Source organism: Gopherus flavomarginatus, chromosome 12, assembly GCF_025201925.1.
Source record: "Gopherus flavomarginatus isolate rGopFla2 chromosome 12, rGopFla2.mat.asm, whole genome shotgun sequence".
Lineage (NCBI taxonomy): Eukaryota > Metazoa > Chordata > Testudines > Testudinidae > Gopherus > Gopherus flavomarginatus.
The window spans coordinates 26,590,681-26,616,387 of NC_066628.1; the positions used below are offsets into that span (position 1 = coordinate 26,590,681).

A 25,707-nucleotide genomic window follows, 5' to 3' on the forward strand; every position below is an offset into this window, starting at 1 on the left:
GCAGGATTGTAGATCTCCTCACCTGAGAAAACAGCCCTTGGGGGCTGGTATAGTTGAGCATACATTACAGCAGCTCTCTAGCCACAATAGCTTATGTTAGTCAGCAGGGTTGGCCCCAGCAAGCTGCAGAATCCCAGGGACTGCAGAGATGATGCACTGCCACCCTTGCCCTTCCTGAGAGCTGCGAGGCTCAGCCCAAGTAAAGCTCAGAGTCAGTGCCTAAGGGTCTCATTCTTCACTGCCTGCCACCTCATACAAAGTAAGTTCAAACTGGATGTAACACCCTACTAGTTCAGAATTCTCTGCTTACATATCCTGGAAGCAACATTTTATACACACTTTGCAAGGCATAATCACAGAATCATAGAATCATAGAAGATTAGGGTTGGAAGAGACCTCAGGAGGTCATCTAGTCCAACCCCCTGCTCAAAGCAGGACCAATCACCAACTCAATCATCCCAGCCAGGGCTTTGTCAAACCAGGCCTTAAAAACCTCTAAGGATGGAGATTCCACCACCTCCCTAGGTAACCCATTCCAGTGCTTCACCACCCTCTTAGTGAAATAGTCTTTCCTAATAGCCAACCTAGACCTCCCCCACTGCAACTTGAGACCATTGCTCCTTGTCCTGTCATTGGCCACCACTGAGAACAGCCTAGTTCCATCCTCCTTGGAACCTTGCTTCAGGAAATTGAAGGCTGCTATCAAATCCCCCTTCACCAAGTGAGGGACTAGGTGCCAGGCTATGTAAAATGGGGCCCTTTGCTTCTCACTTTCTTCATCACTGTTGGCAGAGACTTTGGATGGATTCTTCACTGCATTACTTTAGCTTTACACCAGGGCAATACCACTGACATTAGTGGACTTACATCAATGTAAAACTGATGACGGAGTGGCAAATCAGTGTCTAATATAGCAGCAGCCATAGGGACAGATTCACTAGCAAACTCTGGCTCTCATGTGCATTCTAGTGATGCAAAGCAGGTCGGAACTCAACTGAAGTATGTGCTTAAACCAAATTAACGTTAATTATATGGAGATATACCTATCTCATAGAGCTGGAAGGGACCCTGAAAGGTCATCAAATCCAGCCCTCTGCCTTCACTAGCAGGGCCAAGTACTGATTTTTGCCCCAGATCCCTAAGAGGTCCCCTTAAGGATTGAACTCCCAATCTTCGGTTTAGTAAGCCAATACTCAAACCACTGAGCTATCCCCTTTTGCAATACCACAATTGCATGAAACATCCAGAACGTATCTGTAAATCTGGCCCTGAGTTATTGCTTGAGAGTTTAGATACAGATTTTGCCAATACCTTCTGTGCCATCTGGCTCTGCCTGCTCTTCACGCTGCTTCTGCTTGAATTTCAGGTTCCCATAATGCATGACTGCCCCTGTCAGCTTGTAAATGGCTGTTTTTTCCTCAGTACTGAAACCCAAAATGTCAATGGCGCTCTGTCAAAAGAATCAGTAATGTAAATAACTTCTCTAGTAAAGTTAACACTCCACACAATAATTCTCATGTGTTACTTACATCTGTGGCAATCAGCTCTTCCTGGTCATCGATGCTGGCTACAGTGATCTCACCTTGACTCACAAAGGGGTAGTCATATGGGTTGGTGGTAATCAGGAGCATCTCTGAAAATAAGCATAGAATATACATAGGTATAATTTAATTGACCATATTCCTGAGTTCATCAGTGACCAGTTCCACCAAAAGAGTTAAAACGTTTCTTACCAATTAGTTCTGGCTTTTTGTTGGATGTGATCTGATAAAATATGTGGTAGCTTCTTTCCGCCTTGAGCTGGAATGTGACTCTAGATTTCTCCAGCAGATCTTGCAAGGCACGTAAAGTACAATTAGTGACAAGAAAACACAATGAGAAAGAAAGAGAGACAAGGAATTGTGACCCATAAAAGGAGATCCCTTACATGTTTCAATGTCAGCAGAAGCCAGTTTCCCTGTGGTACCAAAGTGGATTCTGATGAATTTACCCTTTAAAGGAAAAAGGTCATTTCATTTAAAACCCTCAGCAGCAGATTCCAAAAGTAGGATTTGCAAAGCTGCCCTGGGGGTCTCTTCAGCAGGTTTGAACCTCAGCCAAGATTTATATTGTCACAGTCTAATGATGGGAACATAAGTGGCCCATCATTGCACTTGTGACTAGGAGCAATTTTGGCAAAAGAAAAACTTACAAAACGAGAGGAGTTGTCATTCCTCACGGTCTTGGCATTCCCAAAGGCCTCCAGCAGGGGGTTGGCGCTGATGATTTGATCTTCAAGGGTCCCCTACAAAGTAACAATTATCATCAAATTAAGGTTGTTTTAAACCACGTGGCAGTTTCAGAACAGAACATTAATCCCATCTCTAGTGACCAACTCACTTGCATTTTGCCTGGCTCTTCCTTCTTTTTCTCCCCAGAAACTGCAATTGTTGCAAAGTACTGGATGACACGCTTGGTGTTCACAGTCTTTCCAGCACCGGATTCTCCGCTGCAAATCAAACAGAGAAGCAGAGAACACATAACCAAAAAGTTTCTTCCTGCAGCGCACAGCAAAGCCAACAAAAACCAGAGCAGGGAAATATACATACGTGATGAGGATGGACTGATTCTCCCGATCTGCGAAAGAGACAGAATGAAAGAGACTTTAAAAAGAGTTACTGAGTAACATTGAACTCACTGAAAACTGAGTGAAACAAATAAGTGCTGGGATTTGCAAAGGGGCCTCAGGACATCAGGCAACTAACTAAAAATCCATACGAATTGGGCATCTAACTCCTTTAGGCCTCTCTGAAAATCCTAGCCATAGTAAATAATAAATATAAGCTCATGCAGCTCAATAGAGCCATCACAGGATACTTATACCCACTTCCCTTTCACAGAATTCCCTCTTACAGAAATCTGATAAAGCTACTTATCTCTCTGGACAGTAAAGAGTTATACAGAATAATGACTTGATCCTCAATTTATAACCATCTGCAGAGCATCAGTGCAAGAAGAGTGCAAAGTGTGTGCGAATTACTGTGCAAGGTGTAGGAGAGTGGAGAATTCTGATGCACCACTTTGCACAAGTGTAAATGACACGTAAGATGCAAAGTCAGGAAGAATCAGACTTCCTGAGAGTAAGAGTGTCCTGATTTTTGACAGTTCTTCTTTGGGTCCAGGTAGAGCCAAAATGTGCAGAAGCAGATGTGGACATTCTGTACTTTTTCCATTAACCACATGCTTGTGAACTTCCAAAAAGGTTTGCTTTGGGTTCTCTGAGAGCTGGGCTAATGTTTGGGTCAGGTTTAGTTTGTCTTTGAACAAATTCATGTTTGCACATTGCTAGTTCTGAATGTTTTGGGTGTCGTTAGCTGCATGTCATACTTCCCGGAAAGAAGATTGTGATTCCTCATAAGAAATTTTCATTCTGTAATCACTTTTCAGGAGTTGAGCCACTCACCAGTTAACATAAACTGATAGGCGTTGTCAGAGATGGAGAAGATGTGGGGAGGAGCCTCTTGACGCTTTTTGCCCCTGTAGGCAGCCACAACTTCTGGGTTGTACACAGGCAGCCACTTGTAGGGGTTGACAGTAACACAGAAGAGACCCGAGTAGGTCTGAAAGAAAGAGAGATAATGTGATTGGCTTCCACATGATTTAGTGTAGCTGTTGGTTTGGAAGTCCAGGAAAGACTTCAGCCTGTACTTACATAGATCATCCAGGCTGCATAACGCTCTTTGAGGTTATACAGGACACCAGGTTCATGGAGATGGGTCATCATCGCCATGTCCTCGATTTTATCATATTTGGGAGGGTTCATGGAGAAGACTTGATCTTCCTTAACAGTCAAAGTCTGGAGGGAAAGAAGAGACCCATTTCTATCAGCTAAGAACAGAGGAGGAACAAAATATTGTTCCTTACTCCTTGTTTTTACTCACTTCTCCTTTTTCAGTCTTGACCGTGACCTTCCCTCCTTCCCTGCTCTGGATTACGCTTTTCACAAAGGATTCCTTGGGATGCGCCACAAAGACTGATGTCTTAGCATCAAAAGGCTTGTTCTGGTCCTCAATTCTCTCCTTCTCCGACTTTCGGAGGAAAGGAGCTGCCACCCCAAAAACGGCCATCTCAGCATCCGACGACATGGCTGCAGTTTATCTAGGGCAGCTAAGCAGTGAGCTCTGATGGGGAGAAAATATGTTACATTTTTGATTCAGGACCTGGAATGAAAGAAACCCCAGAGCTGGGTGAGAGGCTCTCTGACTCACTTTAGACCCAGAAACTTATATGGGGCTTCATTTTACCACACTTTTCATTCCCACCCCTTTTTCATCTTGCCGGTTTAGATCTCTATAATTAGGGGCCATGCAGTTACATGGGGATGAACTCCACTGTCCACTGCATTTGTTGATAGGAATAGCATAAACAGATCCCTACATGAGGGACCAGGAAGAGCCAAAAACATATTAGGAATTATGAAAGCCCTCTTACATCCTCTCTTCTGGCTACATTTTAGGCTGTGTCGTGTGCTTACAATGGAAGGGCATTGGGGGAAAGGGAGCAGGAGTGTGGATATGGGAAAAGATGCAAAAGGGAGGCTACTACTGTCAGTGCTTTTGATAAAGAATTTTCCGGCATTAGAGAATTAAGCACTGGGTTCTCATGTAATTTAAGCTCTGTCTGTCTGTCTGTCTGTCTCTCCCACTCCAGTTAACCAAATATTATCAATATGCCTTTATTTGCCATTATTCCTTTTACAGTTTCCTTACTTAACTATATAAGAACTATCTGGTTCATTAGTGGCACTGTCAGACCAGTGGTATAGCCAGGTGGAGTGAACTTGGCAAGAGGGGGAGGGTGGACATAAAAAAGGCAGCACCCACTGTGGCACTTGTATTCATCGGGTGGCGCTCCGGGTCTTCAGTGGGCACTTTGGTGGCAGGTCCCTCACTCGCTCCATGTATTCGCTGGGCACTTCGGCAGCAGGTCCCTCACTCGCTCCAGGTCTTCAGCGGCACTGAAGGACCTGCCGCTGAAGTGCTGCCAAAGACCCAGAGCACCTCCCAGTGAATACAAGCCCCGCAGCGATATGTCAGCCCGCCCCCTCACATTCAGAATAAAAGTTAAAAAGGTGCCAAAAAATTATAAAGGCACCACTTGGGCTCAGTGGGGCAGCGGCCACTCCCCCTGCTCCCCCCCAGCTATGCTACTGGGTCAGACTGGTCAAGGAATCAGTGTGAAAGGGCCACCAGCTGCCTTAAACACTGCCTGAAACCCTCTTCTGAGGGCATTTTCACACATGGTATCTCAGGGCTTGGCTACACTTGCAAGTTAGTGTGCAATAAAGCACACTAGCTCACTACCTGTCCACACTGGGAAGGCATGTAGAGCACTCTGATTCCGCACCTACAGCGCTGCTGGTACTCCACCTCAGCGAGTGGAATAACGCTTGCTGCACCTCTGCTGGAGCGCCGTGGCGCCAGTGTGAACGGGGTGTTGTATTACTGCACGCTGATTGGCTCTGGAAACATCCCATAATCCCCTTAAGTCAAGTGGCCACTCTTGTCATTGTTTTTGAATTGCTGCAGGAATGCGGATATGCCCTTTCAAAGCTCCGTTTCTGACAGTCGGCATGCTTGTCTGCTCAGAGACAAAGCAACCATTAGTGTGTAATGCTGTGTGTGAGAGAGAGAGGCGGGGGAGGGGGAAGGGGATCTGCTGCTGTCTGAACTTACAAGACAGCATGCTGACATACTCTCAGCCCCCCAAAAACCCACTCTCTCTCCCCCCACATACACACAACACACTCCCTGTCATACCCCACCCCATTTGAAAAGCACATTGCTGTCACTTGCATGCTGGGATAGCTGCCCATAATACACAGCTCCCAATGCCACTGCAAGAGCCGCAAATGTGGCCACGCCAGTGTGCTTGAAGCTGTCAGTGTGGACAGACTGCAGCGCTTTCCCTACTGCACTCTCCGAAGGCTAGTTTAACTCAAACCGCTCTACATCTGCAAGCGTAGCCATGCCTTAAGTGCCACTCACTAAGCTACTCTGCGCAGTAAGAGATGAAATCTCGATTAGCATTTACCAGAGAAATGTGTGTTTCTTTCAGATGGGGCACAATAATTGTCAGTTATGATTGGAGTGTGGGGGAAAAGCAAATTCTGGATGCATGCTCATTAAAAGAATAGATTTATTCTATGGACAAGTAATTAGATTCTGTCCTCTAGTGGGTCTCCTCTGTTGGGCCACTCTGTCCTGCTTTATTAGGGACTTATGAGCTGGGGTGTTGAAGCTCTCTGTGTACAATTATGTTGTGATGTGTGTATTCAGGAGAGGGATTTCAGAGAGGGCACTTGCTGACTCAGCATTAGTGGTGAGTGGCTTCAAGTCCAGCCACTTTGGAGATCTGCCTGTCATGGGCAACAGAGCCCAGGAACAATATACAGTGCATTTACACAATGGGCATAGATATTAGGGGATACAATGACTGCCTACTGAGCTATATAGAAATCCCCCCTAGAGGGTACTCACCATCCCCTGGGAATTAGTAAATCAGGATCTTACCTCTTTCGTGATACCAGATGGATAGTATGCAGGCTGGAAACTGGTCAATATTCTAAAATAGAAATAGAAATTCCTTTCTCATTGCTGCATGAAACTCCAGTGATAAACTGGAGATTGAAAATGTATAGATGACTCAAAAAATGGATTTAAAAGCCTTGATGAAAGAGACAATCCCTCCTGGAAATGAGTGCTAGCAGCAGCAAGAATGCAGTGGGATGTGTGGAATGCAGGGGTACTTTCTCCTCTCTGCAAGCTCAGATCCCTCCATACACTTACCTTGAAGCTTTCTGTGCAAGGACAAGGCAGATTCATCCTAGGGGCACTTATATAGGGTCTTATCTGCACATGTAGCAGCCTCCTCCTCTTTCTTAGGTCAAGACATTTTTGGCAAAGTATTGTTTGGCAAACTTGACTCAGAGCATGATTGTCATTCATATAAGACATGGATATATATAGAAATATTTGTTGTCTTACTAGCTATGTGAATAAATCTCCTATAAATATTATGACTGGGAATTTGAAGAGGAAGTGCTCTGTAGTAGTTAGAGCAGGGCACTGTTGGGACTGCTGGCTTCTAGTTCTGGCTGGGCCACTGACTTACTATGTGACACTTTAGATTTCTGTGTCATAGAACTCAGTAGAGATTAAATGGTTTATTATTAATTATTATTATTATAATAATAAAGACTTTTGGCAACTGTGGTCTGGAAAATCCTGCAATAAAGCAAAGAGAGAGAGATTTAGAACAGTCCTGATCCCGGAAATGAAAACAGTATATCTACACTTTGAGCTGGAGCTACAAATTCCATTCCAGCTTGAGGCAATATACCCACACTAGCTTGGCTAGTGCACTAATCAGAGCAGTGGTTAGCTGTAGCTGTGGCAGCCAAGCGGCAGGGAGAGCTAGCCACCCGAGTACATGCCTGGTGTCGCAAACAGATATTTAAATAAGAAGAAGAAGAAGAAGAATGTTTTGTGTAGACTTTGAGCTTTATAAACATTTTTTAATTTTTCAAAATACAATTTAAGAAAAATATGAAACAACAAATTTAAACCTTTTGTTTAGAAAACATCAAATCAAAACATTTCTGATTTTTAAGGGTTTCTTTTGACCAAATCAATTCAGCAAAATCTGCATGAATTCACAAAATGTTTGGTATCAAAGAAGCTGCATTTTTGTTCCAAAAAACACCCGTTTGGGTAGAAACATTTTGCCCAGCTGTATTTGGGAGCCACTTGCAAACACATTGAAGGGTGATGGTAACTTTATTTTTAATTCCAAATATTGTTCCTCACTTTTTAGGTGTCAGTCTGAGGCTACGTCTTCACTACCAGCCGTATCAGCGGGGAGCAATCGATTTCTCGGGGATCGATATATCACGTCTCATCTAGACACGATATATCGATCCCCGAACGAGCTCCTGTCGACTCCAGAACTCCACCAACGCGAACGGCGGTAGCGGAGTCGACGGGGAGACGTGGACGTCGATCCCACGCCATGAGGACGGTAGGTAACTCGATCTAAGATACTTCAACTTCAGCTACGCTATTCACATAGCTGAAGTTGCGTATCTTAGATCGATTTCCCCCTCAGTGTAGACCAGCCCTGAGTAGTCAGTTGCATTGCAGAGACCAGCCATGGAACGGTATCACATCCTAGGTGCTCATATTACTCAATAAAGGGGGTGACATATAATCAACTCATCAGTCATGGCTAATCTCTTCTCCTGTCTTCATTCTGTCTCTCTGAAACTAAACTCAGAATGAAAGCAGTGCTCTTGTTCTCCCAAGACTTTCACCTCACTGCACATGGTGTGTCTCCGTTGTATCCAACTATGCTATCTTGGCATCTCCTGTGTTCTCGTCAGTGTATAGTCTGATCTGTAGGGAGCAAGGTCACAAACAGATGTCACATAGGAATGTGAAGGCTCCCACTGAAGACTTGCCATGATGCTTAGCCTTTTTTCAATCCGTTTTTCATGTCTGTCTTTCTTAAACTGTTTACAACCTTTATTGATAGTTGTTTTTCATTCAGGACTACGTGCACAACCCTCACATCACTCCATACCCTCACTCCCAGGTGTGTTAGTATAGGCAGGGCTTTGGATGCACCATCTTTCCTGTCAGCCGCTCTTGAGGAGGCACTGCTGTGAGCCACCCTTTTGCACTGGCCTGAGAGCTCAGCTCAGCCATTTTGGAGCCTACAGCCTGTACCACCTCTGCCCTCTTCCATCAACACACATAACTGTTAATGCTGAAGGTCCAGAAATCTAGAGGCTTCATGCAAATAACTAGTATATTAATTCACACATTTTGAGAATATGCTTGCGCTCTTTTACATAAACAGCAGAAAGAATGCCGGTTATAACCCACCAGAGTTCAGAATACACTACTATCTATCTATCCTCAGATGTTTCTACCTCTTCATCTCATTCATAATCTTTTTCCTTACAATGGAAGTCATTCAAAAGTGCTGAGGAGGAAGCTCAGCATCATGTCCACTCCTGAACCTGGCCAGCTTTAGAGTGGGAGTTGTGGCTTGCTCAAAACACAACAAAACTGGATCGCAATTATACACCTCAAAAATATGTCTGTGTTGCCAGGTGAGACATAAAACCAAGACGCTATGCAGCTATGTGGGATATTCAAAGATCTTGTGTGGCTTTTAACTTCTTCCATGCAAAAATCAGGGCATGAACAAAAGTGTCCCAGAAAAATTTCAGTCTCAGCAAGTCTTTTGCATTCCCACATTTCCTTCACATTTCCTCTGTGGTTAGAATAGTAGTTAGCTTCCCCTTGCCCTCCTGCTGTGCCATCTCTGCTCTGAGTGACCACCATTTCCCCTCAAGCCACTCCTGTTGCACCCCAGCTGACCTGCTTGGAATTGCTGATTTGCAGAAACCCACTCCCACCAGTAGGGACGGCTCTCCCTGTTTCCTCCCCCAGTATGTGTTTTTCCTGCTGCAGGGACTTTGCTGGGGTTGCTGTCTCCAAAATCAGTCGCTCTGTGGTTCCCTAAAGCCGCTCCCCTTCATGTGAGTGAGGCAGAGTCACTGAATGGTGTCCTGCGAGAGGTGTAATTACCTGTTACACTAATGGACAAGGAAGGGCAGCCCGATATGGGACCTAGTGAGCCTCGGCCTGGTAAGATCCTGGAGGGGCAGCCATCACTCAGTCCATCCCATTGGCAGCCACCCAGTGGAGGCAGATGGGGGCATCACCCTTTAGTGCTGCTTTTCAAGTTGCCATGTGACAGAAGAAGTCACTGCCTGCCAGTAGCAATGAGAGAGGCAGGCATCTGATTGAGAGGCCTAGAGAGGAAGCCCAACTGCAGGAGTCTCCCAGGAAACCCAGAGTCTTAGAAGGTCTAATGTCTTCAACTTCTCCTCTCCCCGTATGTCCCAGCCCACGTCCCACTTTGCTTTTAGACAGGGAACTAAATAAGTTGATATGAGTACAGCCCCTGCCAGGCCACACTGCCTCATGGCCAGAGCCAGCATCACCACCCACCTGAGCCCCTGCCCCTTCTCAGACCCAGCATCACCACCCACCTGAGCCCCAGGCCCGTGGCCAGACCCAGCATCACCACCCGCCCGAGCCCCTGCCCCTTCTCAGACCCAGCATCACCACCCACCTGAGCCCCAGGCCCGTGGCCAGACCCAGCATCACCACCCGCCCGAGCCCCTGCCCCTTCTCAGACCCAGCATCACCACCCGCCCGAACCCCTGCCCCGTGGCCAGACCCAGCATCACCACCCACCCTAGCCCCTGCCCCGTGGCCATAGCCACCATCACCCCTGCCTGAGCCCCAAGCCCGTGGCCATAGCCACTGTCACCACCCGCCCGAGCCCCAGGCCCATGGCCAGAGCCAGCATCACCACCCGCCTGAGCCCCTGCCCTGTGGTCAGAACCAGCGTCACTTGGTGATGGTCACCTGGTGCAGGTGTCTCTATCTTGTTCTTGACTGCTAAATTGCATTAAAAGAAGCTGAAAATACATGACATTTTTTCTACTATTTCTCTTCTCTGTCAGCTATTGCTGTAGTTGCCACAAGACTGTTACACAATTGCAAAGGGGAGATAGTACTTGTGGTTGTGAATTTAAAGGGAGGATTCACTATAAAATCTTATTATATGGCTATGAAAAATTTTAGCAACTCTTAGTCTAGGAATAAGCTTTGTAGTGAATCAGAGAGATAGGGAGGATCTCCGTTTTTTTTCTTATTCTAATAAAAATGTCTTGTTCAGTGTTAAAAGAACATGACTCTGTGATTCTTTGCCATTGTCACATGATGTGGGCTTTGTAATTTCTTGTATAAACCCACATCTAGACTTTTGATCTAATTCCTGTTCAGGTCACATTAGAATTGAAATTCTCCAGCGCTGCATGAAAACTGTAATGAATAATTTCCACTCTAATTTTAATTTTGGTGAGGCGCACTGCAGTGTTAGTCTCTCCCCAAAAGCATCAGTATGGTTTTGTTACAACGAGAGCACTAGTCTCCTCTTACACTCCTTCTTGGGTGAAACAGTTGTTAATCTGTGGAGCTCCAAAACTACACACTTTGGACTGCTAATCTGTACTCTACCTTTAGGTTTAGTTTTAGCTAGAAACTATCTCTTAATTTTAAGCTTCACTTCTGGACTCACTATGATAGACATAATGTGTGTTAACTGAGGAGGATTATTCAGATTCCACTACACTGATTCAGAGGTCCCACTTACATATCTTCTGTGTCAATTTTAAATCTGATATCTAGCTTTACCTCCCAGGGCTAACTAAAATCATTTGGGACAGCAACACATCCAAGAAGGAATGATGGATGCTTGTCATTTTCTTGTGCTCCTACTCTCCTTCTGTGACATGATAATAAATCAGCATATTCTTGCTTCAAAGCCAGCACCTTCTGCACGTTCCTTGTACACTGAGTGCATTAAAGAATTTGCTGTTGATTGTAGCTGGCTTACTATGCTGTGATCTGTAGGATGGATGTTTCCATGCTACCATATCTAGTCCTTTCCTGGCTCTGTGGTTAGGCAACAGGGCGGAATTGTAGTGAATCTGAAGATGGAAGGCAATTTGGGTGAAAGTGACCGTGAAATGATGGATTTCATGATTCTAAGTAAAGGAAGGAGTGAGAGCAGCAGAAAAAGAACAATGGACTTTAGAAAAATAGACTTTAACAAACTCAGAGAACTGGTAGGTAAGGTGCCAAAGGAAGAAAGGCTTAGAGATAAAAGAATTCAGGAAAGGTGGCAGTTTTTCAAAGGGACAATATTCAAGGCACATCTGCTGAAAAAGACTCTGGGTGGCTCAAAAGCTTGTTTCTTTCACCAACAGCAGTTGGTGCAATAAAATATATTACCTCATCCACCTTGTCTCTCTAATATCCTGGAACCAACACTGCTACAACTACACTGCATACAACTATTTCGATGTTAGGGAAAGTTAGCAAGAATAGCAAGAGGCCAATCTGACTCCATCAGGAGCTATTTAGTTACTTGAAAATAAAAATAAAAAAATTCTACAAAATGTGAAAACCTGTACAAATTGCAAAGGAAGAGTACCAAAGAAGAGCACAAGCTTGCAGGAACAAAATCGAAAGGCTACACTACAAAATAATTTATACTTAGCAAGTGACATAAAAGGCAGTAAGATGTTTGTTAAATATATTAGGAGCAAGAGAAATGTAGGTTCTCTACTTAGCAGATAGCAACGCTGACAACAGATGGCATCAAGAAGGCTGATGTGTTTAATGCCTATTTTGCTTTAGTTTTCACTAAAAATGTTAATGGTGACCAGATACTCAGCACAGTTTAATGTTAACAAGGGGGAAGGAACGCAAGACAAAATAGGCAAAAATAAAAGTTTAAAGTTGCTGAATCAACTTTGGAACCATTATAATTATCTTTGTGAACTCCTGGAGGCCAGGTGAAGTCACAGAGGACTGGAGAACAAATATAGGACCTATCTTTAAGAAAGGTAACAAAGAAGACCTGGGAAATTATAGATCAGTCAGCCTAACTTAAATATCTGGAAAGATACTGGAACAAATTATTAAACAATCAATTTGTAAGCACCTAGAGGATAAACAGGGTTATAAGGAATAGCCAGCATGGATTTGTCAAGAACAAATCATGCCAAACCAACCTGGTTTCCATTTTTGACAGGGTCACTGGCCTAGTGGATAGGTGAGAAGCAGTAAACATGATGTATCTTGATTTTAGTAAGGCTTCTGTCACAGTCCCCTATTACATTCTCATAAGCAGACTAAGGAAGTGTGGTCTAGATGAAATTACTATAAGGTAGGTGCACAGCCGGATGAAAGACTGCACTCAGAGGGTACTTATCAGTGGTTAAGTGTTAAACTGAGATGGTGTATCTATTGGAGTCAGTCTTGGGTCCGGTGCTAGTCAATATTTTCATTAATGACTTGGATAATAGAGTGGAAAGCAAACTTATTGAATTTGCAGATGACACCAAACTGGGAGGGGCTGCAAGATCTTTGGAAGACAGGATTAGAATTCAGCACTACTTTGACAAATTATATAATTGGTCTGGATTAACTAGATGAAATTCAAGAAAGGCAAGCACAAAGTACTTCATTTGGAGAGGAAAAATGAAACACACAACTACAAAATGGGGACTAATTGGCTAGGTGGTAGTACTTCTGAAAAGGATCTGGGGGGTCTTGTGGATCACAAATTGAATATGAGTCAACAATGTGATGCAGTTGAGAAAAAGGCTAATATTCTGGGCGTGTCATAACAGGCGTGTCATATGTGTCATACATAAGGAAGGTAATTGTCCCACTCTTCTTGGCACAGGTGAGGCCTCAGCTGGAGTATTGTGTCCAATTCTGGGTGCCACACTTTAGAAAAGATGTGGACAAATTGGAAAGAATGCAGAAGAGAGCAACAAAAAATATAAAAGATTTAGAAAATCTGATTTATGACAAAAGGTTAAAAAAAACTGGGCATGTTTGGTCTTGAGAACTCCTGGAGGAATGCTGGTCCCAGACTGTGGAACAAACTCCCCAATGAACTAAGCACCTTCACACACATCCCCACCTTCCACTCCAAGTGCCAGAGGCACTTCTCCAACCTGTTTTACCTAATGTAAAAACACCACCAACAAAAAACCCTACCAAAAGTAAACACTCCTCTGCACAACAATTCCTTCCTGGAGAGAAGCTGAGAGAAAGAACAAACCACATGTGAGAATTGTTAATCACATTGCTTAATACTCTACTGGAAGGTGCTCAGATACCACGATGATGAGGATGGTATAAAAACCTGAATAGAATGGAATAGAATAGAATAGAATAGGGTTTAGGCTGAACTTTCAACATTAACATTTGGCATTTCTTACTCTTGAGCACTCACTTTCTCAATCTTTGTGTCATGTTTAACACTATTTTTCCTCTCAGCGAATAATTTTATAATGTATAATGAAGAAATACTATGTGATCAGGTAATTAAAGACTGTGTTGTAATGGATGCATGCAAAGGACAAGAGTTAAAATTAATCATTCAATAGTGCACAAACCTTAATAAGACCCCAAAGGTAATCTGTAAAAAACAAAAGCCTCTACTAGTTCTTTGTATGCAAAGGTCTCTACAATCTTTATTTCCTAAACAGTGAGGACAGAATAACCAATAAATACAACAAAATGACAGAGAGATTCACATTTTGTGCATTTCTTCAGTCACTTTGTAGCATGGTGACATCCTCACTCTTCTCCTTCAATCTTCCTGTGAATCTCGCGGCTCTTCACCCGCAGTTTGTTAACCTGGGACTCCGCAATGTCAGCCCGCTCCTCAGCCTCTTCCAGCTCGTGCTGGATCTTGCGGAACTTGGTGAGGTTGACATTGGATAGTTCCTCCTGAGGATGGAGAGAGAGTTGTGAAAACCAGAGTGCTGACAGTTGCCGTTTGTCAGGAATCAGGGCCTGCAACAGATCCACTCTGGAAGCAGTGCCTGCAGTAGAGCCAGTCTTTGGGCAACCTTAATGAATGCAGCTGGCCTAACGTAGGCTGCCTGTTTGGCTACACACCCTGACTGGTTGGATGGATCAGCAGACCTGCTCTTAAGCCCAGCTTCAGCAGCAGCCGTTTAGCAGTCACAGCAGTCATCTATATCTATGATACCTCCTGTTCATTCCCAGCCCTGCTCCTGCCTTGCCTCGCTCCAGGTAACCTGGACCCTTGGCTCAGATTTCTGACCTCTGACTCTGGCTCTCACCCTGGGCTCCAATTCCTTGCTAGCGAATGCTCTTCTAACCACTAGAAGTAGCCTAACTGACTTTTGCTCTAACCACTAGGGAGCGACTGCTCATATTCCAGTCACTGACAGTTTGAGCAGCCCAGCACAAAACAATACAAGAACTAGAGCTAATACAGGAAGCATGAATTCCACAAAGGCCAGTATCTCTCTGAGTGAGATAATGGGAGCCCAATACCTTGCAGGACCAACTTGCCACCCTGTAGGTTTAGCATGCAGTCCTGCAAGCTCAATCTGTGCTGTCTTCAGCTCCAACCCCAACTCTCCACGAGAGCAACTTCCCCCTGTATGACAAGTTAAATGGCAATTGCAACAAATTTTGTGGATTTTTAAATCAATGTTGGCTCCTATTTCTACTATGCACACAGTTGTACCCCACTGACAAAGCCTCTCACCTACACCCGGTGCACCAGGAGCTCAAGGAACATTTCCAGTCTGCCAATAAATATCATGCTGACTGAAGCTGTCAGGGCCACCCCAAATCTAGTCATAGGGGACAACGTGTGGCTCTCAGCCCAGAACTTTAAATTTAGCTGCCCATCTGCCAGACTACTAATACCTGAGCCCTTTCAGTGTTATACAACGTGTGAATCCAATGCCTTTTAGGTTACAGCTGCCCAAGTCCTTGAAGATACATGCTGTCTTTCACATCACACTTTTAAAGCCCTACATTGAGAACCCATATGCAAACCGCTCTGACCTTTCACTGCCCACTGCCATCCATAACAGTCCACGGATAGGAAAAGTACTTAGTCCACTGAACGCTCCATTCTTGGCAAGTTAGGGGAAGGCTCCAGTAAGGGGTGGACTGGGAAGGCTACAGAATAAACTAGTGGTCATGGGCATGAACATCCACACCCTGGCCCTATTGCAAGAGTTTTTCAGCAGTACCCTGAGAAAGCAGGCCCAGGGTCCATAGGCGGTGCACTCGAAAGGAATCAGGGCTTGTAGCAGAGCCAGTCTGGAAGCAGGGCCCAAAGCAGAGCCAGTCTCTGGGCAATCTTAATGAGCACAGGTGGCCTATAGTAGGCTGCCTGATTGGTTGGAAGGTTCAGCAGATTGGCCCTTAAACCCAGCAGCAGCAGCAGTTCAACAACTGCTCAAAGCATGTACCCAGAGCTGCAGTAGCGCCTGCTCCTGCCTTGTTCCCAGCCTTGCTCTTGCTTTGTTCCTGCCCTACTCCTGCCTTGGCTCCAACATTGTCCCTACCTTGCCTCACTCCAGGTAAGCCAGTTCTGCCCCTGGACTCCGACTCCTGACTGATGACTTTGTCCCTGACCCTTGACTCTGGCGTCTGGACTCTGGCTGCTGCTCTGACCCTGGGCTCCAATTTCTGGCTACCAACTAGGCTTTCTAACCACTAGGTCTAACACCTGCTCTGACCACTTGATGTGACTGTTCTTGTCCCGGTCACTGATGCCCTTTTCTTGCATTTGGAACTTTATGGGATACAATTGCTTAATCTGTCACTCACTTGTCATCTCTTATCTGAAAACCAAGTACAGACCTTCTCACACTCACCATTTTCTAAGTTAGAAAATTCATTAAAAGCAAGGTGAAATCCTTTTTAAATGTAGAATGATGCTGCACATGTAATTGCTACTAGAAGTCTATTCACTTAGGGACAAGGAAATGACAAAAATCCAGAAGAGAAGTGCCATCCATTCTCGCTTGTGAGCCTTTCAGGAGACAGTTTTAGGTTTGCAGTTTGTATGCTCCGAGTTCAGGATTGGACAATGAACAAACCACCTTTCATTACATTGTAGCGCCAACAAGAGTGCATCCACCCTGAAGCTGAGTTCCAGGAGACACAGCCTTGATCACACAGTGTGTTTCAGTGAGCAGCATGGAGAGTTATTGTTGCATCCACACCATTAATCTACCATTTGAATACTGAACTCCATCGAGTCAGATATGCCATGTATTGCGTGCACACAACTGCAATGTATGAAAGTGATCTTTTGATTGGCAGTCTAGGTACTTTGAACCATTATGGTTCAAAGAGTAAGATTGCCCTGAACAGAATGAGAAAATGAGGCGCAGTTGCAAGAGAAAAGTAGGAATTTCTCATTCTGTCACAATCCTATTCCTCCCTAAGAGCCTGATCCAAAGTCCATTGAAGTTAACTGGAGCCTTTCCAGTAATTCCAGTGAGGTTTGGATCAGATCCTCACAGAGAAGGCACTTGCCTCCCACTCACTTTCCCTCTTCTCTCTCCCAGTCAGGCAGCATAGACTCAGATCAGGCAGATCCCTACTTCCTTCCTTCTCTTCCAGCCAGGCAGCTCCTCTCTCAGTCCCTAACTATCCTCAGGCAGCTGTCTGGGTTACCAAGGAAGCAGCATAATGCTCTTTCTTATGAAGGATGGATCTTTGCAGAGGAAAATGAAATTTGATTCTTGGTTTGGAATGAAAGCTGAGAATTTGCATAAAATTGTGGAATGATGAAAAAATTCACAGAAAGCTTAAATCATGGAATCCTCCATTCTGCTTAACGTTATTATCCTGCTGCCCCTGAGGTGAAGGCAGGGATTTGGAGGAGTTGGTGAGTAATGAGACACTCACAGTCTCCCTCTTGCAAATTGTCCCATCCTCAAGACCAGACATCCTTATCTGTACTGGGTCTGGGGCAGGCAACACATGGAGCATGTTCGCAGAGGCAAGGCCTCATCAGGCCATGCTAACAACCTTGGCAGCTGAGATTCCAGATGACTCAGGTGTGCACTTCCAATCATTTAGCACTTTTTGTTATTTTTAAACTACCCTCCACAAACCCAGCAAGTAGAATCTGCCTCATGGTGGCCTAGGCACATGCTAACTCTGGAAGATTTTTTGTGCAACTGCGATTGAGTTATTAGTAGAGCTAAGCAAAGTCTTCAGTAGAGTTGCTAGAATTTTTTTCATTTTAATGAAAAATAGTCTTGTTTCTAAACAAATTATTTCACAGATACCTTTCAAAATAGCTTTTCATTGAAACTGAAAATTTCAAAATTTTGAATTTCAAACTGTTTCACCCCATCCTATCCATTTTCTTCCCTTTTTCCCTTTTGCAAAATGATTGTGATCGAATGAATGATGTTTCATTTGTCCTTTGTTTTCTTTTTCCTTTTCCCACTAGGTAACCTTTCAAAATGTTCTCAACTTTGGAAAAGTTGCACAATAGCAAAAGGGTAAAGGAGCTCTGTAAATTTGCATTCTAGAACTTTTCCAAGGTTGAGAAGATTTTGAAAAGTTACAGAGTAGCTGAAGAAATTTGCAATGAGGTGAGAGCTGTTTTGGGGAGAGATGAAAAAAAATGCATGTACCTAGCACATATGGTTTTCATCTGCACGAGTCAGTGATTGCTGATTTAGGCACTGGTCCCTAACTGGCATATACATAAAACAGCAACATTTCTCCACTTTCAGCAAAAATTTAATTGCAAAATGCTGTTAAATTCTTATATTGCTCAGTTTTCTTATTTATTAAATCCTCCATATAATTTACTATGAAATATGAACCTAAACACTGACAAATAAACTATGCTTATCAAATGTACTTATATATATTATTCTTTTATGATTTTTTATTGTTTCTTTGCTTACCCTTTCAGTAATTAGTTCCTCAGATATAAGCATGAATTATCAAGCTTCTGTTGATCCTTAAACCTTGTTCTCCTGTACAACTTCATAATTTTTTATATCCACTAGTTAGCTTGGGTGGCACGTGAGCCTCCCATTTGGGGAGGCTAGCCCCTGGCTCCATCCCAGCCACCCCGAGTCCCACCACATCACCCGGCCCAGGCCACCGGTCACCCCGTCGTGGCCAGCCCGCCCTGAGTCCCAGGCCGCTTCAGGGAAGAGGAGCAGCCTGGGCTGGGGCCAGGGGAGAAGAGTGAGAGGCAGGAAGGAGCCTTGGGGCTGAGCATGGGCAGGGCCATGCCTGGCTGTTTGGGGAGGCTTAGCCTCCCTGAACCTATGATACCTGCCACACACCCTATGCTAGTTAGTACAATTCCCACCTCGTTAGCAGGTAACTATCTTCCCTCCTCCAACTGATACTTACAGACTCCTCAGCTTGTCTCTTGTAAGATTTTACTTTCAGTTGTAGTTTATCAACCAGATCCTGAAGCCTGAGAATATTCTTCCGGTCTTCCTCAGACTGAAAGCAGTTAATAAAGCAGGAAAGAGGTGAGTTCATTTGCCCATATGATAAAATAAAATTATCGCCTGCAGGTTTACATGAAAAAAGGATGTGACAGCACAAAGGGCATCCCTCCTTACCTGATAGGTCAGTTCCTTTACTCTTCTCTCATACTTGCGAACACCCTTGATAGCATCAGCGCTGCGTTTCTGCTCATTGTCAACCTCACCTTCCAACTCACGCACCTGAAATGAGAAATGGATCATTGAGTTTCACTGTGACTGGACATAGGAAATGCTCCTAAATGCACAAATATGAGGAATACGCACTCTGGCCTCCAGTTTCTGGATTTGCTTCTTGCCACCCTTCAGTGCCAGCTGCTCTGCCTCATCCAGACGGAGCTGCAGGTCCTTCACTGTCTGATCCAGGTTTTTCTTCATCCTCTCCAGGTGGGCGCTGGTGTCCTGCTCCTTCTTCAGCTCCTCCGCCATCATGGCCGCCTAGTGAGTAAAGAAAGGAAACTGATCCAGAAAACCAGCCATTTCAGGTGCAAACATGACTGTGTTCTCCAAAGAAAGGTGACTTCAACTCACATCAGTGATTGCCTTCTTGGCCTTCTCTTCTGCGTTACGTGCTTCCTGAATTGTCTCTTCCATTTCACTCTGGATTTGGGAAATGTCTGTTTCCAACTTCTTCTTCGTGTTGATCAGGCTGGTGTTCTGTTTAACAATAGACAAGAAGTTTTTACAGTTAGTCCCAAAATATTGACTCTGGAAAATGAACTGAATATTTGTATTTAATGTACAGGTTGCTATTAACATTGTTCTGCAGCAGAACTGTCCTTTAAATGTATCATTGCTGCAGAACACTGACAGCTAGTTAGTGATGTGCTGTGAATATTTTAAGGGCTCTCACTAACATTACCCCCATAGTCTGTGACACACCCTGTGTGCCAATCGTTGTAAATCTGGTCCATTCCAAAACAAAATAATCACTGTGTAGAAATACTTCCTGAATCCCAGGGGACGGCAGAGATTTCTTAAGTATCCAATAACTGAAACTGTATAGGAGGCAGGAAAGCCACTTCCAGAGCCTCTGAGACACTTGCCCTGCTCCATCACATCACTGCAATTATAACCTTCATCATCCCTGTGTCATATTCAACATAGCAACATGAAGAAAACCAAGGATGGCCTTGCAGCTTCTAGCTTTCTGTTTAACAAAAGTCCATCCTATTGACATTATCATAAAGGCCATTTCAGGAACAAAAATCTTCTAAACATTCCCTAGCACTGCTCTTTGGAGCAGGGTACGTACATAGCAATCTCCTGTGTAGGGGTTTGTGGATATTGTCATCTGTAAGGTGGATAAAAAGCTGGCTAGAGCGTCGGGCTCAACGGGCAGTGATCAATGGCTCCATGTCTAGTTGGCAGCCGGTATCAAGCAGAGTGCCCCAAGGGTTGGTCCTGGGGCCGGTTTTGTTCAATATCTTCATTAATGATCTGAAGGATGGTGTGGTCTGCATCCTGAACAAGTTTGCAGATGACACTAAACTGGGAGGAGTGGTCAATAGGCTGGAGGGTAGGGACAGGATACACAGGGGCCTACACAAATTAGAGGATTGGGCCAAAAGAAATCTGATGTGGTTCAATGAGGACAAGTGCAGAGTCCTGCACGTATGATGGAAGAATCCCATGCACTGCTACAGACTAGGGACCGAGTGGCTAGGCAGCAGTTCTTCAGAAAAGGACCTAGGGGTTACGGTGGACGAGAAGCTGGATATGAGTCAACAGTGTGCCCTTGTTGTCAAGAAGCCTAACGGCATTTTGAGCTGTATAAGTAGGAGCATTGCCAGCAGATTGAGGGACATGATCATTCCCCTCTATTCGGCATTGGTGAGGCCACATCTGGAGTACTGTGTCCAGTTTTGGGCCCCATACTACACGAAGGATGTGGAAAAATTGGAAAAAGTCCAGCAGAAGGCAAGAAAAATGATTAGGGCGCTGGAGCACATGATTTATGAGGAGACGCTGAGGGAACTGGAATTGTTTAATCTGCAGAAGAGAAGAATGAGGGGGGATTTGATAGCTGCTTTCCACTACCTGAAAGGGGGTCCCAAAGACGATGGATCTACACTGTTCTCAGTGGAAGCAGATGACAGAACAAGGAGTAATGGTCTCAAGTTGCAGTGGGAGAGGTCTAGATTGGATATTAGGAAACACAATTTCACTGGGAGGGTGGTAAAGCACTGGAATGGGTTACCTAGGGAGGTGGTAGAATCTCCATCCTTAGAGGTTTTTAAGGTCAGGCTTGACAAAGCCCTGGCTGGGATGATTTAGTTGGGATTGGTCCTGCTTTGGATTAGATGCCCTCCTAGGAACCTTCCAACCCTGATAGTCTATGATTCTATGATTTCTTTTCACACTAGACCCTGACCTGGGTGTGCAGGAGCTGCACTCGTTCACTTGCATCCAGAAGCTCCTGTTCAGCCACTTTCCTGGCCCTCTCTGTCTGTTCCAGAGCTGACCTCAGCTCCTCAATTTCAGCCAGCATCAGGTTAGCTCTGCGCTCAACCATGGCCACCTGCTCCTTCAGGTCTTCTTGGCTTCGGAGAGCATCATCCAAGTGTATCTGGGTGTCCTGTAAAACGAGTGAGAGAAATTACCTGGAGGCACAGACTCCTTGGCATGCTGAAAAGACCAGTTGAGCTATAGCGCTAAGTATGTGTGGCTTACTGTACCTTGAGCACTCCTTGTGTGTTTCGCAGGTTCTTCTGTGCCTCTGCAGCCAGGCGGTTGGCATGGCTCAGCTGGATCTCCATTTCATTCAGATCCCCTTCCATCTTCTTCTTTAGCCTAATGGCTTCATTTCTGCTCCTGATCTCAGCATCCAGGGTGCTCTGCATGGACTCCACAACTCTGATATGGTTTCTCTTCAGCTGATCAATTTCTTCATCTTTCTCAGCAATCTTCCTGTCAATTTCAGACTTTACCTGGTTCAGCTCAAGTTGGATGCGGAGGATTTTGCCCTCTTCATGTTCTAGTGAAGCCTTAACAAGAGCAAGTGAAGGGTCAATAAAGGGACATAAATAGTTTTTTCCTTCCAAATAAAGTATTAAATGCTCCCACAGAGTGGAATGTAGTGCTGTGGGTAGTATGGACACTGAGTACATAGCTTCCAGCACAGCATGAGCTGTCCTCCTGTCCCTGTGAATTATCCCACTGTGTTTACAATAGGATACAGCTCCAAGGTTTTCCGACTTTCACTTTGTAAAACAGTTACTAATGGCAGGTGTACCTCAGCTTCCTCCAGAGCAGACTGGATTTCTGATTTCTCTTGCTCAATCTGCTTCTTCACTTTCTCCAGCTCATGGATGGTCTTTCCCCCCTCTGCAATCTGCTCCGTGAGGTCAGAAATCTCCTCTGTTGGGTTACAGACAAATAATGCAGTCAGACAAAGGGCCCAAAGAGAGAGAGGCTTCTTAGAAATGCCACCAGCACAGACAGATTCACTTTAGAGTGTTAACAAGCTTTCCAGAAGGCCCATGTTAGGAGAAGAAATCCAGGGACTTACGCTGCAAGTTTTTGTTCTCGCGCTTCAGAGTTTCAAGTTGATCCAAGGTTTCCTCATAAGAATTCTTCATCTTAAACAGCTCCGTGCTGAGAGAGCGAGACTCCTTCTGGGAAGCTTCCAGTTCTGCCTGCGTTTCCTCGTATTTCTGCTTCCATTCTGCCAGAACCTGAAGAACAACAAGACCTTAGTCTAAGCAACAGAGATAACTAGAGGATGTTCCATCCAACACCCACAAGGCTGAAATACCTTATCAAAATTCTTCTGCTTCTTATCCAGAGCTGCACAGGCAGCATTAGATCTTTCCACATCAATCATCAGGTCCTCCACTTCATTCTGCAGCCTCTGCTTCGTCTTTTCAAGAGAAGCACATTTGGAATTCACAGCTTCGACATGTTCTTCAGCATCCTGCAGACGCTGGGCAAGCTTCTTCCTGGAAGATTGTAAATTCAGCTCCCATTTAGTGAGTAAATTCAGCTCCCATTTAGTGAGCAATATGGGAAGCAAACTGTGTCACCTCTTCTGGGCAGTGACCCCTTTCTCAGTCACTCTAATCCAATTCATATACAGTACAATGTCTCTGATAATCCATCTGCCATCAGCTCACACACATTATCGACAGAATATGGGGCCTCTCTTAGTCTTTCTAAACATAATGTACATATTTGCCATTTTCCAGCTCATACCACTAAATGGATATACTGCATCTCCTCTAATCACCCTCCCCAAGCACATCCTTGGCCTCTTCCAGTCCCATCCTGAGCATATCACTGGCCTCTTCACATTTCCCCATTTAGTTCTTGGCCTCTTCCAGTCCTCCACCCCAGCACATACTTGGCATCTTCTAGTTCCTCTGTGCGCTGAATGGCGTCTGTCTCATATTTAGTTCTCCACTGGGCAACTTCGCTGTTGGCCTTGGACAGGGCACGTTGCAGCTCACCCTTGGCTTCCTGCTCCTCCTCATATTGCTCCCGGAGCAAGTCGCAGTCATGGCGAGCAGACTGCAAGGCGTGGGCCAGTGCATTCTTAGCCTGGAGATGCAACAGGAATAGCACAGTGATGTAACTATATATCCTGGGAATCTTCCTGACAGTGAACTCTGAAGGCTGTGGAAAGCTATCCCAGGGAAGTGGTGCTAGATTCGATGGATGATAAACTTTATGCTGGGTTTTGATAATTACAGGTGCCTCAGGCATTAACGCACCTTGATCTCGCTTATTCTCTGTCTGTGACTCAAAATAGTTTAGTCTTCAGAGGGTTGTAACACTTCAGTATAATTTTGGATGATGGGCTTAGTATGTGGTTGCTGATTTGTGTTGGGGTCCTCTGATATACAGGACAGATTAAATGATCCAGTGGTCCTTTCAGGCCTGAAACTCTGTGACTCTATGAAAGCATTCATAAATATAATGTAGGGAACAATCCTGCATTTGCAGGGGCTGGGTTAGGTGACCTACAGGACCTTTCCCCCTCTATTCTCTAGGGTGCTATGATTTCATTTGAGGTTAAAGTATCTTGCTCACAACAAGAATCCAGCTTCACAGAAAAGGCTGTTGGAAAAATCCTCACCTTTATCTCCTCCTCTAGATGCCTCTTCAGTTCCTCAATCTGTTGGGTAAATGCCTGTTTACCTCTTGAGAGCTGAGAAATCAAAGCATCTTTTTCCTCTACCTGGCGTGCAAATTCACCTAAGAAAGATTCCAGATAGATTATATTAAATGGCAATTAAGTGAACATAATAAAGTAATTTATTTTAAAACAGATTAATTTAGGAGGGTCTTCTAGAGCCTTGTCAAAGGCTTACAAAAGGGTACTGGAGCTGCAAGGGGCCTAAACATCTGTTAGTCTATAAGGTACCACAGGACTTTTTGTCGCTTTTTACAGATCCACACTAACACGGCTACCCTTCTGATAGATTAACATGATTTGTTGTGGAAGAGTGAACATGTTTTTTGTAAAGGGAAATCATGCCTCACCAATCTAGTAGAATTCTTTGAGCGCATCAACAAGCATGTGGACAAGGGGGAGCCAGTGGATATAGTGTATTTAGATTTTCAGAAAGCCTTTGACAAGGTCCCTCACCAAAGGCTCTTAAACATAGTAAACAGTAGTGATAAGAGGGAAGGTCCTCTCATGGATTTGTTACTTGTTAAAAGATAGGGGAAAAGGGAAGGAATAAATGGTCAGTTCTCAAGATGGAGAGAGGTAAATAGTGGTGTCCCCCAGGGGTCTGTACTGAACTCAGTCCTATTCAATATATTTTAAATGATCTGGAAAAAGGGGTAAACAGTGAGGTGGCAAAATTTGCATATGATACAAAACAGGCAGACTGCAAAGAACTACAAAGGGATCTCTCAAAACTGGGTGACTGGTAACAAAATGGCAGATGAAATTCAAAGTTAATAAATGGAAAGTAATGCACATTAGAAAACAATCCCAACTATACATAAAAAATGATGGGGTCTAAGTTAGCCGTTACCACTCAAGAAAGAGCTCTTGGAGTCACTGTGGATAGTTCTCAGAAAACATCTGCTCAATGTGAACCAGCAGTCAAAAAAGCAAACAGAATGTTGGGAACCATATCTCAAAAAAGATATTTTGGAAATAGAAAAGGTTCAGAAAAGGGCAACAAAAATTATTAAGGGCATGGAACGGCTGCCATATGAGGAAAGACTAAGACTGGGACATTTCAGCTTGGAAAAAAAGACGACTAAGGGCAGATATGATTGAAGTCTATAACATCATGACTGGTGTGAAGAAAGTAAATAAGAAAGTTGTTGTTTACTACTCATAACACAAGAACTAGGGGTCACCAAATTAATACAGCAGGTTTAAAACAAACAAAAGGAAGTATTTTTTCACACAAAACGCACAGTCAACCTGTGGAACTCCTTGCCAGGGGATGTTGAGAAGGCCAAGACTATAACAGTGTTCAAACAATAACTAGATAAATTCATGGAGGATAGGTCCATCAGTGGCTATTAGTCAAGATTGGCAGGCAGGATAGGCTGTTTTCCAGAAGCTGGGAATGGGTGATGGGATGGATCACTTGATGATTACCTGTTCTGTTCTTTCCCTCTGGGACACCTGGCATTGGCCACTGTCAGAATAGAGGATACTGGCCTCTATAGACCTTTGGTCTGATCCAGTATAGCTGTTCTTGTGGTGGATCAGATGTTGTGCA

General features: G+C 44.4%; 2 protein-coding genes across 3 annotated transcripts in view; both read right to left on the reverse strand.

Annotated features, from left to right (window-relative positions):
* Window positions 1–4,139, reverse strand: part of LOC127032616 (myosin heavy chain, skeletal muscle, adult-like) — a 37,613-nt gene extending 33,474 nt beyond the window's left edge. Inside the window, exons 1-10 of the mRNA XM_050919903.1 lie at window positions 3,921–4,139; window positions 3,692–3,835; window positions 3,443–3,599; window positions 2,589–2,616; window positions 2,380–2,488; window positions 2,192–2,284; window positions 1,928–1,991; window positions 1,734–1,832; window positions 1,530–1,633; window positions 1,312–1,450 (exon numbers count right to left, since the gene is read on the reverse strand). Of these exons, the coding sequence (XP_050775860.1) occupies window positions 1,312–1,450; window positions 1,530–1,633; window positions 1,734–1,832; window positions 1,928–1,991; window positions 2,192–2,284; window positions 2,380–2,488; window positions 2,589–2,616; window positions 3,443–3,599; window positions 3,692–3,835; window positions 3,921–4,124 (1,141 nt within the window). The 5' untranslated portion in view covers window positions 4,125–4,139. The remainder of the gene's footprint in view (window positions 1–1,311; window positions 1,451–1,529; window positions 1,634–1,733; window positions 1,833–1,927; window positions 1,992–2,191; window positions 2,285–2,379; window positions 2,489–2,588; window positions 2,617–3,442; window positions 3,600–3,691; window positions 3,836–3,920) is intronic.
* A 10,008-nt stretch (window positions 4,140–14,147) lies between these two features.
* The window catches only part of LOC127032438 (myosin heavy chain, skeletal muscle, adult), a 34,425-nt gene continuing 22,865 nt past the window's right edge, over window positions 14,148–25,707 (reverse strand). For both annotated transcript variants that reach the window (XM_050919697.1, XM_050919698.1), the window contains exons 29-40: window positions 24,093–24,211; window positions 23,358–23,554; window positions 22,773–22,956; window positions 22,527–22,692; window positions 22,251–22,375; window positions 21,694–22,002; window positions 21,390–21,593; window positions 19,547–19,672; window positions 19,283–19,453; window positions 19,094–19,198; window positions 18,876–18,971; window positions 14,148–14,435 (exon numbers count right to left, since the gene is read on the reverse strand). In XM_050919697.1, the coding sequence (XP_050775654.1) occupies window positions 14,283–14,435; window positions 18,876–18,971; window positions 19,094–19,198; window positions 19,283–19,453; window positions 19,547–19,672; window positions 21,390–21,593; window positions 21,694–22,002; window positions 22,251–22,375; window positions 22,527–22,692; window positions 22,773–22,956; window positions 23,358–23,554; window positions 24,093–24,211 (1,955 nt within the window). In that variant the 3' untranslated portion in view covers window positions 14,148–14,282. The remainder of the gene's footprint in view (window positions 14,436–18,875; window positions 18,972–19,093; window positions 19,199–19,282; window positions 19,454–19,546; window positions 19,673–21,389; window positions 21,594–21,693; window positions 22,003–22,250; window positions 22,376–22,526; window positions 22,693–22,772; window positions 22,957–23,357; window positions 23,555–24,092; window positions 24,212–25,707) is intronic.